The sequence below is a fragment of the Chaetodon auriga genome, chromosome 22 (assembly GCF_051107435.1).
Source record: "Chaetodon auriga isolate fChaAug3 chromosome 22, fChaAug3.hap1, whole genome shotgun sequence".
In the NCBI taxonomy this organism is placed as follows: domain Eukaryota; kingdom Metazoa; phylum Chordata; class Actinopteri; order Chaetodontiformes; family Chaetodontidae; genus Chaetodon; species Chaetodon auriga.
In genome coordinates this window covers 5,417,855-5,436,513 of record NC_135095.1, presented here as the reverse complement: position 1 = coordinate 5,436,513, position 18,659 = coordinate 5,417,855, and the positions used below count along the sequence as shown (strand labels likewise).

The following is an 18,659-nucleotide window of genomic DNA, read 5'->3' as shown; positions in this document are numbered from 1 at the left end:
GGGCATTCTATATGTCCATATATGGTAAATGTACACACACGCACACACAAAACACATGTGCATGTGTGTGCGTGTGTGTGCATGCATGTGTGTGTGTGTGTGTGTGTGTGTGTGTGCGCACATTTACCATATATACACATGATTTTTCCATAATTTCTGGGGACATTACATAGACTTACATTCATTTCCTGGAGACTTACAATAACATAACCCCTACTTGTCTAACCCTAACCTTAACCCAAGTCTTCACCTTAGAATTTAATGATTTCCATTATGGGGTCCTGCATTTTGTCCCTGTGAGGAAGGTGAGTCCTCACAATGTGACTGTGTAAACACATTTATGTCCCCACAACATCTGAATCAACAGTGTGTCTGTCTGTCTCTGTGTATGAACTACTACAGAAACTACTGTTCAGCATCATAGGTTTTGTATATTTTCAGCAAAATGACAAGGCCATAGCAGACAAATAGATGTAATGTACAATACTTTCCTCTGAAATGTTGTGTAGGGAAGTATTAAGTAGGATAAAATGGAAATACTCTAGTCAAAGTGCCTCAATTTGTACTGCAGTTAACTCTGGCTTTGCTTTTTAAATGAATGGAAACTGCATTAACAACTGTAACACAGTGACCTGGTGATGCAGTGTTTGGTGTAACTTTGCCCAGACTAGGTGCTGTTCCAACACTGGGCATCAGGCAGAGGATCAAGCTGAACAATCTGAACAAGCCCTATTTGCTAAACTCCACCCATCTACGTACTCCATATTGAAGCTTAAAAATGTTTAAACAGTGCGCCACCCTTTGAGATTTGGCATTTGACACACACATTTGAACACAACCCATGATGAAGTAGAAATAGAATCATTGTTAGCATTTGGCCCAGCCTGCTTCTGATTCGCCTCTTCACCTGGTGTTTCGTGTCCTTACATGTTGATGGACTGCAGCCATGAAGATTGTGAAATATTAGGTTTAGAGTAAAATTAAACATCACGTGTTTTTTTTTTCTGTGAATTCATCTATAAGAGATCCAATGTGCATCCTATGACAAAACACACAGAAACAGTCCAATAAAAAAATTCAATATGATACATCTACTTTGAAAAATGATTGTTGCTCAATAAAGAAATAAATGACTTAAAAAATAATATTTGTAACTTATTACCATATGGTTATACTGTTAGCACATAGCTCATGTTTTGACACATTCATGCTGGTATTTCTTGATATTGCCCAACTGGACTAATCCCCCGGCAGTGACCTTCGAACTATTTGTTCAAACATGAAAGACTTCCGGCACAAAATGACTTATCATTGTTTGGCATGTCATTGTGAGTTGTAAACTTTCTATCCAAAACACAAACCTTTTGACGCTCTGAGATCTTATCGTATCCACCGGAAGTAATGACGGGCACGACCTCAGTGTAAACGTTAACACTGAGATAACAGTCGGTGTTGTACAAAGGTATCATAAAGTGTTTATTAGAGTAAAATGAAGACACACACACACAGGTCAGAGGTGTTGTGACAGTTCAGCCTTGAATCATCAGGTTATCTGCTGTACAATATCCTAATTACAATCACTGACCAAAAAGCTTCATCACAACTTTTGGCAAACTCCCTGTGGGCTGTCATGTGCTTTTTGGTGAGGAATAGCTTCTGTCAGGCCACTCTACGATAACGGCTTCACTGGTGGAGTGCTGCACTGATGGCTGTCCTTCTGTAAGGTCACCCTGTCTCCACAAAGGAACTGTGGATGTCATTCTTAGTGACCACTGACTTCCTGGTTACCTGTCTGACCAAGGCCCTTCATCAGCAGTCTTCCTAGATCCGGCTGCCCAGGGGAGTTTGGCTGGCCAATCACATCTACAAAGACTGTTGGTGGTTCCAAACCATTTGTAAATGATGGAGGCCACCTTGCTCTTTGGCACTTTCGGGGCTACAGAATTTTCTTGTTTAATTCCCCAAATCTCAATTCTCGCAGGTCTATGGAAATTTCTCTTGACTTCATGGTTTGCTTTGCACTCTGATGTCATCAACTGTGAGACCTCATATAGAAAGGCGTGTGCCTTTGCTAAGTATGTCCAATCAATTCAAGAAGACACAGCTGAACTCTAATCAATTTAGAAGCATCTAAGGACCATTCACAGAAATAGGATTCACCAGAGCTCATTTACGAGAGTCATAACAAAGGGTCTGAATAGGACTCCATTATTGCTTGTCATTGTGGAGAATTGTGTGCAGATTGATGAGAAAATGGATTGAATCAAATTGAATTGGCTATTCAGCAATTAAGAAAGAGCAGCTGAGGCTAATGTCAAGGGGAATGTCATCAGTTCAAACCAGAACATTAGACACAATGACATTTTGATCTGATGGTGACGTTAAATGAATATCCAAATTTCACTGCAATCCATCTTGTAGTTTTTGAGACATTTCACTTAAAACCACAAATGTGAACCTCACAGTGGTGCTAGAGTTAATGTCAGATGAACAAGAATGTCTTTGAAGAGTCATCGCCTGTGAACCCTGAATGGCGTTAAATCTCACAGCAACCTATCTTATAGCAATCGACATATTTTATGGTTTTATATTTTTTAGTGGACCGACTGACCGGGAGTCTCTGTCCTCATTAAAAGTGGAGAAAGTTGAAAGGCGTCCAGCATTTAATATCCTCAAAGTATGAACGCTTTCAGCTTTTTCGGGCAACCACAGGAAGATATACTGTGTACTATTATGTGATCAAGGGGAAGCATGTAAATGGAGAAAAGAAGAGGGCCCACAATTGACCCTTGAGGTACACAAGTGTTGTTGATGAAAAAATGATTTGAGCCACTAACGATCCTGACGCAAAATAAAATCATTTTATTCAAAGAAAAAAATGTTTAACAAGACTTGTCAATTCAATATTTTACATCTTGAAGACAATCAAGGGTGAATGTTGAGGTGGATGCCACTTGTTCCTGTGAAAACCTAGAGGAACAGGAGGCGCTCCTAGTGTGACGGTCCCACCACACCATATGTAAGTTCAGTATGTTTCACACGGACATCTGAAACTGCAGGGTTGGAGCTCAGTGTTTGCAAACATAGCAAACGTTCGGCATTTTCTTGGAAAGGGTGTGATGTGCTCAGAGGGGGAAGCAAAACAACTGGTGTAGTGAGGTGAGAGATGAGGGTTTAAAACGTTCAGTCTCACGACTTGTATGAGTGGATGACCATTCAGTTAATATCTAATCAAAAACCGTGCACCAAAAAAGTACAGGATGTGCACCACAGCTTCTTTTCAAGTCTTTTTTTTCCCTCTGTGATGATAAAATAGGTTTATTTTCCAACACAGTAGGAGAAGAGCACAGAGCTGATGAAAGCAGGGAAGGTGTTTGGTTGGATTTTATCCCAGGCCAGCTTGTCTGCAGCAGCACAGGCTGAGGGATTTTAATGCAACACCATCTCTGCACATCGAATAATCTACAATCTACATAGTCATAGTGCACATTTATGCTACGTGCAGTGCACATTTAGAAATATACTTTATGATATTCGCAAATGTCTAAATTTGCTTTCAAACAGGTGCACTGTTACGCTTTTTCTGCTCAGTTGTCCTTCTGGGTTTCAGAATCAAGATCATCCTCTTTGTGCTCTTTGTGTGTGTGTGTGTGTGTGTGTGTCCTCGGCTGGCATGGCAGCCCTCTCGCACCATAACGTGGTTTCTCTCACCGTGTCGCCATCTTCACCACTGCGAGTGTGTCACACAGCTCCTTTCCAGTAAGACACGCCAAATCAAACAGCCGGCTCTGATCTCTGACACTCGGAGACACCGAGGAGCTGCCATGTACCTGAGAGGAGGTGACCTGAATCCCACACTGAATCCCACCCCCTTCTGAATCTACCGTGGAACAAAGCAGAAATGTCACTCAATGGTAAAAGTAACCTATACAGAAATTTCCTGACTCATAATAGCAAAATAGACTTTAAACACTGTAAAAAAAAAACATGTATATATATATATTTCAAATTAATATACTCCTATATTATCCACATTGAATACAAAGTCTCACCTTAGCAGTTCACTGTCAAACTAGGAAGCAGCAGCAGTTGACAAAACAGTCTCAACTCATGTTCCACTTACGTACTCGTTCTGAGGCTTTTGACCACATCACACGGTTTGTAGAGGCCCCTATGGGTGTGAAATGCTAAAAATAACAACAAAATGTGGGTTCTACCAGTATATACTGAGAAAATAGACAACTGGAACAAAAAATGTATTTATTATGAATTATGCTTCCATACCCCAAATCAAAACTCATATGTTTATCTCTCAAATATACAGGATACAGACTGTAAAGGTACTGCTTTATTTGCAAAGGCAAGCACGTCCCAATATCTTTTAACAAGTGACATTTTTTAAAAGTCATGTAACTGTTTTTAAGCAGTTATTTTTCTCTCCTTCAGTAACTGATTATGACTCTCACCTGGAGGGCTCTGTTTCTTTGCCCTCATTGTTTACATTCTGCTTCTGCTGTGACTGACGTGGACTTCTGTGTGACGCTCAGCTGCCGTGTGTGTATGTGTGTCTGTGTGTGTGGCAGGGCTGTCATGGGTGTGGGTGTGTGCTGAAGGCTGATGGGATCCTGGAAGTCACATGACCAGAACATCACACACACCCAGTGCTTTTTGGCACATTGAAACCCGTGTTTACTGTAACGACAGCGTATGTTTTACGTGTCTGTGTTCACTGAATGTGCGTATGGTTGTGTTTGGGTGTGCCTCAGTGTGTGCGACTGTGTGTGTGGTGTCTTCCATGTGACCCTTTTGTTGTATCAATGGAGAAGCCATCAGCTCCAGCCAGCAGCCTTGAGCATATGTAATGCTGAAACAGACACATCTCCTGTCCAATGACACAATGCAATTCATTACATGTTATTTAGCAAATCGTTCAGCTGTGGTGACATTCAGACAGAGCAGGGCTGTTTTTGACTCCACTCAGCTGTTATGGAAATTGAATCTGTGTTGCACAACAGCATATTAACGAGAGTCCTACACCCTTGGTTATTTACAGTGGTGGGTGCTGGCATCCACCAAGGATGTCCTTTATGACTTCACAAGTAGAATTTTTGCTTTGGCGACCTCACAGCAGCATACAGTGTCTGATTTAATCATGATTTGGGGTACATCTGCTTTCCTCCATTGTTCATGTCTGTCTGACTCAAATAACCGCCCCAAAACATTCAAATTGTAGGGTCTGATTTGAGCACAGGGCAGGTGATGCACCTGGCTCTGTCAGATTTGTGCCATGTGACTTTGGAGAGGTTGGAACCCATTGGAGCAGATGGATATGTGTCAGAGTTGTCATTATTTTAGCTGGTAGAATACAGAGGGCTGTATAGTAAATCTGATGCTACAGCCAGTATTGCAGGAAGAGACAAGCATGGATGATTTGCTCTATGATATTGTTGCAACTGATTTTAGTTGTTTGGTTTTATATTCCCTGTGAGTACAATATTCCCTTAAACTTTGTCTGTGCCAATGATCTCGGTCAGTGCTGTCCAATCTTTGCAGTAAGGTAACAGTATAGAGTATCCAGATTTTTAAGATGAGATGAGAGGATTTAAATGATACATAAAGCTCAGTGTCATCTGCATAACAACAAAAACAGGACCAAGAGGGAACATATATAAGATGAACAAGATGGGACCAAAGATTGAACCTTGTGGAACCTCACATGACACATGAACCACCATGTTGCTCTGCCATGTTTCTACAGTAGCCCAAACCAAACCTTGATGCTAAATAACTCGCCTTTTGCGTTTTTAGCGACCACTGCATGTGAGGATGAGACAAGGGATATTCACTTGGTTGCTATCTATCTCACAGTGGGCCTTTAAAACTAGTTATGAAGCCGACCAATGTGCCATCAAATACATTTACATCAAGTTAGCAGACTAAGCAAAATGATATCACTGTTAGTACTGATATTTCTCAGAACACACTCTAAATGAGGCTCCATGTATAGTATTAAATATGTAATTGTTGCAAGCCCTGCCAATCCTCAATCTATCTATCATCTTTTCTGTTTTCATGCCACATACCCAAGGCCTTGACCACTTAAATGTGTATTCTCCACCCAATCCATATACAGCAGAAAACAGGCTTACTCCACATTGCTCTTCATCCTCTCCCCCAGTGCTCACCAGCAGGTGGAAGCCAACCCTAGATTCACTCTCATTTTGAGATGAGCATTGTCCAGTTGGCATTTCGCCTTGCTACGTTTGCATTTTTCCAGCACTGTGTCCAGTAGTAGCTTGTAGCTGCCTCTTTGAAGTGTGCTGCTTACAGTCAGCGCCTGATTGCTATCTATTTGTAAAGTCAAGACCCTTTCAGTGGGTCATAAATGATATTTGAGGGGGATTACTTTTATATGTGTCTATACATTGTTTTTTGGAAAAATCTTTCGTAGTATATACAGTTAGAGAGTTTTTCAGTGAATATTATGTACGACAGTTGGCTAGTTTGAGTCCAAACCTCTACAGATTCGTGCTGCGGAGGCTTTTTTCCCACACAGATAGTAGGTTATTAACGGTGATCGTATTCCTGGAATTTACCCCACAGTACAGTTAATCCTCATAAAAAGAAGATAGAGGGGGAAAAAACGCAGGGAGAGAAGGGGGTTGGGGAAAGGGGGAGTGTGTTGCAGAGTTGCAGAGGCAAAGGGGGAAGAGGAGGGAGAAAGAGGAGAGAGGAGAGACCGGCATTGAAGAAAATAGCAGAGAAGCGGGGAATCGTGCAAAATTGAGACACAGGAAGAAGAAGAAGAGTGCAGGAGTCAAGGTGGGTTTTAAAGAATTTGTACAGAACAGAACAGTCTTTATTCAACCAAACTCATAAAAACAAGCAGGTTGGTTTGGGTCATTTTCATGGGGGGGATGAGGAGTCTGGATCAGTGTCTTGTGGATTTCTTCATTGATTAATGAATTACACCCGATTGTCTATGTAGCTTTAGAGCTTTATTTTTGACATTCAGAAACAATAAAGCAGCTTTACTAGCGATGTACCCTTTGTCAAAACTGTGGGAAACCCCTTTGTTCTTGTACACTGAGTAATTTCAAGTAGCTGCACTGTCTGTGTTTACATGCCCACTAGTTTTCCAGTTATTTAGGTTATAACATATATATAATAGTCCGAATTTGATACAGGTCATAGAAACAGCATATTCCCTTTTGGGCTGTCAAAGAATATTCTGAATTAGAATATTTAATCAAATTGTAAAAAAAAAATAAAATAAAATAGATTTGATTGTGAAATTAATATTTGATTGTTACATAAAAGCAGCACTACTGCAGTGGCTCTTCTTGTGTTGGCCTGCACTGAATGCACTGCGTGACGGACAAGAGTCACGCAACCAGTTTCTTTATCCACTAATTACTGTTTTTACTGGGAAAATCTGTTGAAGTCAGACATACTAAAATCTCTCCAGTCATAATGTCTGGTGAAAATAATTCCCGAGTTAGATGTGAAAATATACTGGCTCCACAAGGTGTTTTCCCCTTCTGCTTCTGTGATGTCCACCCGCTCTCTTGCGCCTCTACCAATTTGGTGCATGAAAAGTTTATTTCAACCAAACCAGAGTTGGAAGTGAGTCTCGAAAGTATGAAAGTGGAACCAAAAAGATTTTGGTAAGTTTCATTTTGTTTCTGTCGAGTTTGAATGAAGCGTGTGTTGCGATGCTAAAATCACTGCGTCTGTAAATGGAGTCTGGTGGCTGTAGCAATATAGTGGTTCTTTAATTTTTTAACAAAAAAGTCTGTAGGGATCCTCTCCATAAGGTTGTTGGACACTTAGGATAACAATCTGAGCCTATTAGTGGCAAAACCAAACACTTTTAGTGGGCGCACATTGCTTTCAGCAGGGCAGCAGTTATCTTCAGTCAAATACATTAATAATGCCCCACTATAACCAGTGACCTTATGCTCATAATTTATTAATAAAGCTGTTTCATATAAAGTTGACCTTATGTTAAATATAAATGATCTCACATGAACAATGACATTACCTTGGCTTCCATGCAAAATGGTGATGTACAACCCTGGTGGAGCTTACTCGGCCGCCGGCCAAGTTCTGCCATTAATGATAATTTGTTAAATGTCCTATTGGCGCAGATTAATCGGCCAAACTGATTGATTGGTCGACCTCCAGTTTTTAGCTTGTGACACACAGCCTTGCAAATATCTGGTCTGCTCTGCACGTTGGAAACAAACCGCCAAGCAGTTTGCAAGGCTGGGGTGGAGATGCATGCACAGAAGAACAGGTTTTTGGATATGCACAAATATTGTAATGCCAACCTTTTCGAGAAAGTGGTTCAATGAATGATGTCAAACGGTAATGAATGTTGAACAAACAACAGGTGTAGCCGTAGGACATGGGCCTACATCATTACGTTAATCGGAGCATGCATGGCTGCATGTAAACAGGTATGTTAGTGGAATATTAATTTTCATTTGCCATGTAAGCAGCAATGTAGGAATATTTTATTTTTCAGATTAAGGACGCAAACTGGAATAATGTGTGCATGTAAACATAGTTAATGAGTCAACACTAGGCTGAACACTTTCTGCATCCTGTATTTTGAACTGCCTTAGTGTGTCTATGTGGAAGATGAATGTCGTTTTCAAATCAATTAATCCAACATGCGTCAAAACCCTCCAATCTGCTACTACAAACAGGATAAATAAATCAAATACTAACAACACAGCTGACTCCTGGGCAATGAAAGCGTTTGATTCAATTTCACCATACACTGACTATAGGCACGCATACTGGAGATCTAATTTGTATGGTAAATTGGATAAGGGACTGTTTGCACATTTCTATAAATATGTGAGGACAGAGTGATGGAGTTGCACTAGATTGAACATTCATGCATCAAGACAGAAGAGAAGGAGTGACGGGAGGGCAGAGGGGTGAATGTAAATGAGCTAAAGAAGTCCTGAGCGTGCAGGAGAGTGCTGACAGCACAGCGAGGTGAATGGAGGATACAGCAGGTTATCATCCAGAGGTCAAAGCTCACAGTGTTGTGTAATCAGATTGACAACAAAACCGTGTGGTGGAGTGTGATCCGCATCCTGATGTGGTGATGCTGCATAGTCTCCCTGTGCCCTTCTCTCATGCAAACACACACACACACACACACACACACACACAACAATAACATACATCTGCAGCCTCAGCCATACAAACATGTTTGCAAACCTGCATGGTGGATTTTTTTTCTTCATGAACAGCTAAACCAACTCATGGGAGCAGTGAAAATTGTACATTCATTCTATTCTCAACAGAAAAGCTTTTCAGTACAGACTAAATGTTTTCAAACCAGTGTTGATTGTTCCAGTTGGATATAAATCTCCCTCAAGCTCCTGTTGTCCAGAACATGAGACCAAGATGAGATGTTGCCAAACATTTACTCAGTGGGCAGTCAGCGCATCCTCAAAAAGCCTTGACTTCAAAGTTAAAGACCTCGATGGCCACGACCTTTGCAGTTTACACACCTCAAAAATTGTAAAAATATTGCTCTGTTAAGTGTTGTGACATTTCCTGTCATATGCTTTGAATTTTGAATCCCGTTCTGGAAAAAACTACTAACTACAGTCATGCAGTTATGAGTTATGAATGTAGTAAAAAGACATGATGGATTTTGAAAGGTGATGAACAACATTGTCTACCAGTGGGGGCACCAGATCAAAATGCTCCTGCATCATTGTGGGAGGCTCAAGTTACGTTGGAAGACTTGATGATTTTGGTGTCAAGGTAATGTATATGGCAAGAAATGCAAAGGTTACTGAACTTCAGGGGTGGGTTCAGACTTTTTTGACTATGACCCAAGTAGGGCACACACACAAACACACACACACACACACACACACACACACACACACACACACACACATAGGAATGTTAATAATTTACCATTTCTCATACCTACATTGATTACTAACTTAGCTTCTATTATTTGAAACTAATCACAACACAACTGAGCGGCAGCATGAAAATCTAATTTAAAGCTTCCATACTTTACTCTTTAACTCCTCAAAAAGAAATACCTTCCAAAAGTAGGCTACATACATAAGCAAACGATACACATACAAACACTTATCTAACAGTTATGTCAAAGAAAGGTCCGCCTCTCACTGGGCAGATAGCCAATCATACTTTAGGATAATGGGGTGGCATTTGAGGAGTCAAAGGTCAGTCAGATTTCAGGGGTGCCACTCGTTGGACATATCCCTGCCTAACTCATTCCCCTCACCTCTCATTTTGATCCTCTGGGAACATTACAAGGTGGTGTTACATGTCAGCAGTAGACGCTAGCTCGACAGGAACAGGAGAATCCATTTTATTTCGACAGGCTAATATCATCTGATCATTATGTCAGAAATATGGCTTTGGTGTTACATCCCAAGACCCAGACTGGACAGACATGTTATGTAAGCTCTGATGTGTCACAGGGAGATTTTTTTTTTTTTTTTTTTTACAGTTTGAATATAGCAACTCCTACACATGCTCAAAATGAGACTCATCCTGTTATATTATATTATATTAGATATCAGGAATCAATTCTGGGTTTCTTGTGAAGCGCAACCTCGTCATAATAAAGGCAGATGAAAAAAATGTACCAAAGAAACACTTTTCATTTCACATTTTTATTGTTCATCGTAATGAAACAGCATCACTGATACAAAAACATCCCCTTTGTTTGGGTAAAATTACAAATGTGAATGTTCAGCCTGATCCACAGGAAGCAGAGACACTGCGAACAGCGGAAACTTTGAGCAAGTGCTTCACCGCGGCTGAGGGTCATACAAAAATAAGGCAGGTGGTTCTGCGCAACTCCCTTCAATAAAGGTGTATTCTTTTCTATGTTATTCCTTCTAAACGCTGTCAAAATTTGCTTTGAACTAGTCCGCTTTTACAAATCCACAAGACGACTTCTCTTCGAGGCCAGAACGATATACAACAGCATTGTACAGCTTGGCTCAATCATGCAAAAGGTGAAGAGATTTGTAGTTATCCAAAAGTGAGAAGAAAAAAATCATCCAGACTGAATACCTGAGATACTAAAGAGGGTAGAGGTGTTGCTGTTGGAAATTCTGTTGAAAGCCTGCTGCCTCTCTTTCTGCCTCTCTCTAAGAAGAGCAATTTGAAAAGACAAAACCCAACCTGAGGAAGAGAGGAAACTGTTGCATGGACTACCGATGAGCAGAATAGCAGATGGCTAATGAAGTTACAGCCAAAAATTCAGAATAAATGCAGAGAGAGAGAGCCAGATTTTCAAATTAGGTACAATCCATTATTGAACATTCATAGTGAGTACTGAAGGGGCTGCATGGACCCTTTGTTCATGAAGCTTGCTGACTCTTTCAGGCCGTGGAAAGCTTCAGTTCAAGTAATGTCATGGACATCAAACCTCAACAAAACTGAGTTTAAAAGGGTTTTTCAATGACAGCAGTGATTATAAGCCACAGCAAGGTATGAACTACATCTGTGTAAGATTGTCCTGGTAGAGCTTCAGAACTGGTGAGCACGGAAGGTTCTTCCATGTTACATGTTAGCATAGGTGTACAGCTACACATTAAGATAAGTGAAATGCAATACTATAAATATCAGAAGAGCCATGAGCTTTTCAAACAAATTATTAAAGATGTTCTGCCGTAAAGGAACCTTCCTGCAGTGTACGAAATACTTGATGATCTTGTTTCTGTTAAGTGTTGCAGCACTGTTTCTGAAAGCACATTCAACATCAATACTGCTTATTTGAGGCTTTAATTGCAACCCGGTGTTGGTCAGCAGGAGCCAATAAGCAACAGAAACATGTTGCCTTGTTTCTGAGACTTCTGGGAAAACCATGTTCTGAAGTAGGCCGTTGATTAATTCATCCTGATATGACAAGTTAACATTAAAACATAAAAATGGATATATAGCGACCAAATTTTCTACAAATATACAAGCTTCACATAAAGGAAAAAAAAAAACTACTGTCATACAGCATGAGAAAAAAAGATCTAATACATGTTATATATATTTATATATATACTAGAACAAACAGTGGATTGCAGAAGACTTGTAAGGCAGAATCCCCAAACAACCCACTCACAGACAATGAGTGTCAGTGTACCATAAAATAAAGATTATTTACAGAGCATATACAATTGTCCAAAAGGACCATGTTTGTAATCCAAAAACATGCACATAATACACTATTTCATTTGAAATATCTATTCGTTTCACGTATGTAGATCCACAAAGGATCTATTAATGTTGTCAACTTTGGCTGGATGTGTTCGTGACACGCAACGGCATCGGAGAGGAGCTGAGATGAGGATGATATCGTCAATTACCAAAGGCACCAGTGTTAGAAGCCAATTACAATGAGAGCGATCCAAAAGGCACAATTTAAAAAGAAAATGTTACAGCTTTCATCTGATTATTGATTGAGTGTACAATGACAGTGAGCAAAAAATATGTAACTACCTGATGATCAGTTCATTAATACTTGAACCTTCATCAACAAAACAGAAGTGGCCCATGTGTTCAGCTACAAAGTACGCTACCTGAATTTGTCTTTTTCTTTTTACAGACAGAAATTTTAGGGTTTTAGTGAGAGCTTGGATAAAAAGCACACGTTTCGAGCTTGGTTTACAGTCTTGCACTTAAGAACAGGGGCACATCTTCGCTAAATACGAAGCTGGCGCCAGGAGACAGTTAGGCTTAGCTGAGCCTAGCGTTAAGACTGATAGCGGGGGAAAATAGCAAGGCTGGCTCGATTCAAAGCCAAAATCCACTGACGAGCACCTCTAAAGACTTGTAATTGTAACATTATATCTCAATGGTTGAATCTGTACGAAAACTGACAATGTAAACAAACTGCTAAAAAAATTGAGGTTTTTAGGGGGTTAGCAAGCTCTTTTCCTCTGCTTCCAGTCTTTATGTGACGTTAATCGTTTGCCGGCTGTAACGTAAGCTTCATATGTGGCATAGAGACAAGAGAGTATCCAATAAACACATTTCCCAAAATATCAATGTACAACACTTTTTTGTTTTAAGCAGACATGCTTAACTATGTCCACTGATACCTTGTTCAGTTCCCTCTTTGACAGTAATACTGAAAGTGTCTCCTCGCGCTGTGTGCACAGCCTGGCTTAAAACGTTAAAACAAGGACATGACTCTGATCAGTTCTAACTGTATGTGCATGGAGACTTTGGCAAAGCTTCTGATTGTTAACATGTAGCAGAGCAGCAAAATAAAACTTTTTTCAGTAAAAGTTCTACATGATTGCCTGAAATTACTGATTAATGCTGATTTGAGATGAGACAACTGCTTGTTAAATTTCAGGAATTTTCGGTGGATCGTTGCTTGAAAATGCAGGTGTGTGTTTTACTATGTCTGTATATGAGTGTATACTGTATATGTGTTCATGTGTGTTAGCTCTACAAGTGAAACTTCTAGGTTCTAGAAGTGCTCCTTGTTTCATGGAGGATGACACACTCCACCTCCAAATGTCTCCTTTAAGTGCAGAGGACTGAGGGACTCCTATCGTCTTTCCAGCCCAGCAAATGGCACAGATCTGCTTCAGGTGAGGGCTGCAATGCATGTGTTTGCCTCTTCATAGCTGGAAATAACAATGATGATCATGTTGATGGTGGCGCACGTCTTCCTGTCCAGGTTTTGATTCATTCGTTTGTATGGTGTCACATCCAGAACTTTGCAGCAACAAAAATATGAAAATGGAAACAAACGTCTCCCCCCAGTGATTTCCTCTGGGGGAAAAACTGAAGATGTCTTAACCCGGTGCAGCATATTACGTCCATTATGTTGCGGTTTTATGAGCAATGCTTGAGATGTGGTGATTGGAAGGGAACCCAGATGTGGGACCGGCTGAGGCAAACCAAAAGACATGTGGCGGGGTGGGGGTGGAGAGGGGCTTGCTGCACTCTTGAATGCAAATCACGGGATAGAAGAAGGGGCTTAGTGACCACCGCTGGAGCCTGGGGGGTTGTGGATCCAGTCGAGGACGATGAGTGACAAGCTGCCAATCATGAAGACGATTCCCACGACTAGGAAGATGGCCGCCTGAAGAGAGAAAGACACAACAAGAGACAGAGGAGGGATTAAATGTAGCTGAATGTGTGATGATGCGCAGCCGAGGGTTGAAATTTCTGTTTAAGTTTCTGACAGTGTTCTTCGCCCCTCGGGGAGTGAGAAAGATGATACAGAGAGAAAGATGTTGAAAGAGTGTGTGTCTGCGTGTGTTTTTGCACACTTACCCCGATCTTCTGCGGGGAGCGGAACGGCACTGATTTAACCAGGCGGAGGTAAAAGGCAGCAGGTAGGATAAAGATGAGCAACGTGGCTGCAGATGAACCTGCAATGAAAACCAGGAGGGAGATGGATTCAGCCAATCAGACACCCACTTTTTAACACTGAATCACTCATAGGACTAAAAACGCTCCAACCTCAGAGTGGGACTTCCTGCATTTATATTGAATCTCCTAGGAGAGAGTGTGTCCTCGCTCTTATACAACACTATACAAGTAAAACTTATCATCAATAAGTTATTTGCATAACAGGCAAAACTTCATTCGGCTCTGTGGCACTGCATCCTTTTAAAATCCCTTAACGTACAATAACATACAATGTTGTCTGTGCACAGAAGGCTGCAGCTGAAGATCAAGCAGACACGTCTACATTCTTGTGCTATTCAGTGCATGTGTGCTGGCAGCGGGAACGTGAGTTTTCAGATCCAGTGGTCACAAACTGCTCACGCGACTGCACAGCTGACTGGACCCGACACTTTAAGCTTCTGTACTTCCAGCGTCTTTACTTAATAAAATGACCCTGAACTGAAGAGGCTAATCAGGCCTCCGCTGCTCTGCCTGTGTTATTAACTCATATATGTCCATGTGGTGGGTTTTTACGGCCTGTAAACCAAATTTTCCTCATTACATTGCAACTGTTTCCTGTGTGTCAAGGTATTCAGGCAGCACTCACCGATGAAGCCAAAGATGTCTCTGATGGTGGGCACGAAGATGACCAACATGTTGTTGAAGGCCAGGATGGCTGCGGCAATAAGCATGTGGCGAGTCCAGCTGAACTCCCGACCACTGAACAGCAGTGTGCTGATGGAAGAGCGGATCTGGGAAAAAGCAAAAAGCATTGACATTTCACTCATTATTATAATTAATATAAAGTTCACCATTAGCTGACTGAACGGCGGGGGGGATGTGTAACCATCACAGCATGTTTGGTCAGCTCGTGCTTTCAAAAGTTATCAGGTTTGTTTGATAAAATAAAAGTAAAGTTGCATTCAACCTCCTCCACACTGGACTGTAAGGAAACACGTGTCACTGTTGTTACTTTTCTGCGTGTGTACAGTCTGTCTCTGAAACAAACCGTGACCAACAACAGTCTGCATGTCTGCTGGCCGCTGCCTGAGGCTGATTCCTGCACTTGGCCGCTGACTGAAGTGTGTCAAGTCCTGCGAGGTTACTGTGTGTATTTATGACTGTGTGTGTGAGAGCGAGAGGGAAAACCGAGAGAACGAGGAGATCCCAGCTAAGATGCCTGGTGCTGCTGAGCCACAGGCAGCCTGTTCAAGCCACCAGTGGGTGAAAGGTTGCGGGGATCAGGTGAAACCCGAGGCACCGTCAGCTCGCAGGCCACACGGGGAAAGGTTACAAGGGGCGGAGCTTGCCATGCCCATTCAAAAAGGCAGGGGATTATCTCCTGCAGCGCAATGGAACCATGGGATTGCATCAGCCTGAGAGGAAGGCAGGCTTGCCTGCAAGGGGGGGAGGTGTGTTTTTACACAAAGCTATCACTTGCAGTTGACTTCTTTTTTTCTGCCAGCCCGTCTTCCTTCCTCTCTTACTTATTAGTTCATTAATCACAATCAGCCATATTGGTCAAGAATACATAGAAGGATTGTGACTCAGGGTTTTTCATTGTTCTCAGTGTACTTACACAGGAATGGACACACAGTAACGGCTCAGAACAAGGGCAACAAAGCTGAGCAAATAAAAAGGTAGCGAATGGAGAGGACTTATGTACACAAGTGTGCGTACATTTAAAAAGCAATATAAAAAAGCACCAGTGACAAGCAACATAACTGGAAAAGTCTAGATGGAGCATGTCAACATCAAGGGAGATGAGGGCCACCAGTTGTCATGGCAACATATTTCACTACAAATATGAGATGCAAGAAGAGGTTCAGAGATAGTGGCTTCTTTATTAAGGACCAGACGTGCTATCTTTTCCTTTTTAAAAGCTGCTGCTGGCAGAACATCCACAGGCCGTCTTTGTGTTCTTTCAAGTCTGATTTAAGGTAAAGATTTATATCCAGCTAGCATGGCACAGTGGGAGAAAAAAAAAAAAAATCACATTAACTGGATTTTCTGCACTGTCAGACTGAACCAAGTGACCTCCATCATGACGGTCAGGAGGCACTGGGGTGACGCCTGCGCTTCACTGTCCACTGCCAAATAAGTGTCACCACTAAAGCCAAAACTCATTTCTTAAGGGAGATAATGACAATAATTCAAGTGAATCCCTCCTAAAATTCTACAAGTGTGCCCCCACCCCTACCTCCCCCACCCACCAGCTGTTGCATAATTAGACCAGCTTGGAAAACTAGAGCCTGGACGAGGCATTTCTCTCCAAGGCTCCAAACTATTCAGCACCCCACTGTTACCTGGCGCAAAGCCTTTGGAGTTCACCGTGCAATATTTGCACACTTTCTACTCCTTGGTCTTTACCTGTCAGAGGTCTACACACACACACACACACACACACACACACACACACACACACACACACACACACACACAGAGCCGTGTTGTAGGCAGCCAGATTGGTCCAGCCACATCTGGGTTCAGCCAGTTAGCAACAAACCAGGGATTTAGCTACGAAAGCTAGTTCTGCAAAATGTGTCCAGCCTAGAAGCAGATAAAAACAAGCCCTGTACACTTTTGCCCATTTACTGCAAAAAGGGGTTGGGTTTTCTCTGTTCAAGTCATGATGCAAACATGAAAGTGCAAGTATATTCAAAACCAGAGACAACAGCAGACACTGTGTGGCAGCTGTTAAATTCGAGTGTTACCCTGTTGAGCCTGTCGTTTCTACATGATGCTTTTTTTTTTTTTCCACAACCACACATTTGAATTTGCACAGATGCTGAATGTGAAGTGAAACTACACGCAGCAGGGTAAAAGTCCCCTTTCGAGTAAAAATATCAACAGGAAAGTCATATCAGAGTGTTTCCGACTGCACAGGCACTGAAGAACTACTTGAACCTTAACGGCCAAACTAGACTTTTAAAAACAAAGAGTTGAGTTTCACAAAATGTACCTAGAAAATTTCCACGTGCACTTTAATAAAAACAACTTTCGTGTCGTGAAAAAAAGAGTTAAGTTTCACAAAGTGTTCTTTCCTGCAACCAAAACAACTCATGACCACCCAAAACACGGTGCCATGAATGTCGACACGAGCTCTCTAGTGGCGACACTGACGCTCTGCAGCATTTCAGCTCCACTCAGACCACCACACAGACTGTGCCACTGTTTCAAAGGTTGACCTTAATCTTTAATAAGAACAACTTTTGGGTTGCCAGGTTGTGAAAAATCTTGGGCCGGTGTCAGTCCTACTAGCGTGATGCTTGTACTGCTGTTTAATTCATTGGAGGACCACTCGAGAGGCCTGTTTGACCTCTGACCTTGGGGAAAAGAGCTGCAGTGAATTAATTAACAGCTTTTTAACATTTATGACTTCAGAGGTGATTATATAAACATGTTCTTAATGACTCACCTACATTAATTCCTGCAGACTTGTTAGACAGTGACTCACAACCCTTAATTAATGCCTTGATTAACTTATGTTACTTCAGAATTGATGAGGAGCAGACACAACAGCATGAATGGTATTTTTCACAACCTGGCAACCCCAAAACAGTTTTGACATGCCTGCTATGACTGATCCGTGAAGCATTAGTAAATGTTATATTAATTGCTGCTTGCTAATAGCTAACGGACTAAACACATTATTTGAAATGGTGATGTTATGAGGTGTGAATCAGCTACATCCACATCAAATAGCAATTGACACAGAATTTCTGCTGTTTATCACCAGCATCCACACTATTCTGATGTTTCAGAGCCCTTAAAATGGAGACTTTCCTTTTCGTCTTAAAACTCTGGGATTACGTTGGAAGCGAAGACTTCCGGAAATGATGCAGACACCCATGTTTAACTCCTGGTACAGCTTGCCCTACCCTGATTTGTCCCACCCTTGTCAGGTGACCCTTTTCCGGAAAAATGAAATGTCTATATACAGTATATCTATGAGCCTTGACTACCAGCAGTTTGTTCAACATGGGAAATTAATTCCAGGCATTGTTGAACTTGTTGTCAGTGCAAGCGGCTGTTGTGCAGTTTAATTCTGCATTTCATCGCGCTACTGCTGCCTACATACAAAGGAGAAAAACACCAAACACCTGTATGTGCATGCCCAGTGTACGTGAATGGTCATATGACATGTTTTCAGGCGTGTTGGTCTGGACGGAGATTATTTCTGATACGGTGCTTCGACACTCATTTAGACAGAGGCTGTTTTTACTTTCCAA

At 41.6% G+C, this 18,659-nt stretch overlaps 1 protein-coding gene across 3 annotated transcripts in view; it reads right to left on the bottom strand.

Annotated features, from left to right (window-relative positions):
• Nucleotides 1-10,687: 10,687 nt before the first annotated feature.
• slc38a4 (solute carrier family 38 member 4) overlaps nucleotides 10,688-18,659 on the bottom strand; it is a 38,548-nt gene continuing 30,576 nt past the window's right edge. For all 3 annotated transcript variants that reach the window (XM_076722413.1, XM_076722411.1, XM_076722412.1), the window contains exons 14-16: nucleotides 15,035-15,179; nucleotides 14,311-14,408; nucleotides 10,688-14,116 (exon numbers count right to left, since the gene is read on the bottom strand). In XM_076722413.1, the coding sequence (XP_076578528.1) occupies nucleotides 14,012-14,116; nucleotides 14,311-14,408; nucleotides 15,035-15,179 (348 nt within the window). In that variant the 3' untranslated portion in view covers nucleotides 10,688-14,011. The remainder of the gene's footprint in view (nucleotides 14,117-14,310; nucleotides 14,409-15,034; nucleotides 15,180-18,659) is intronic.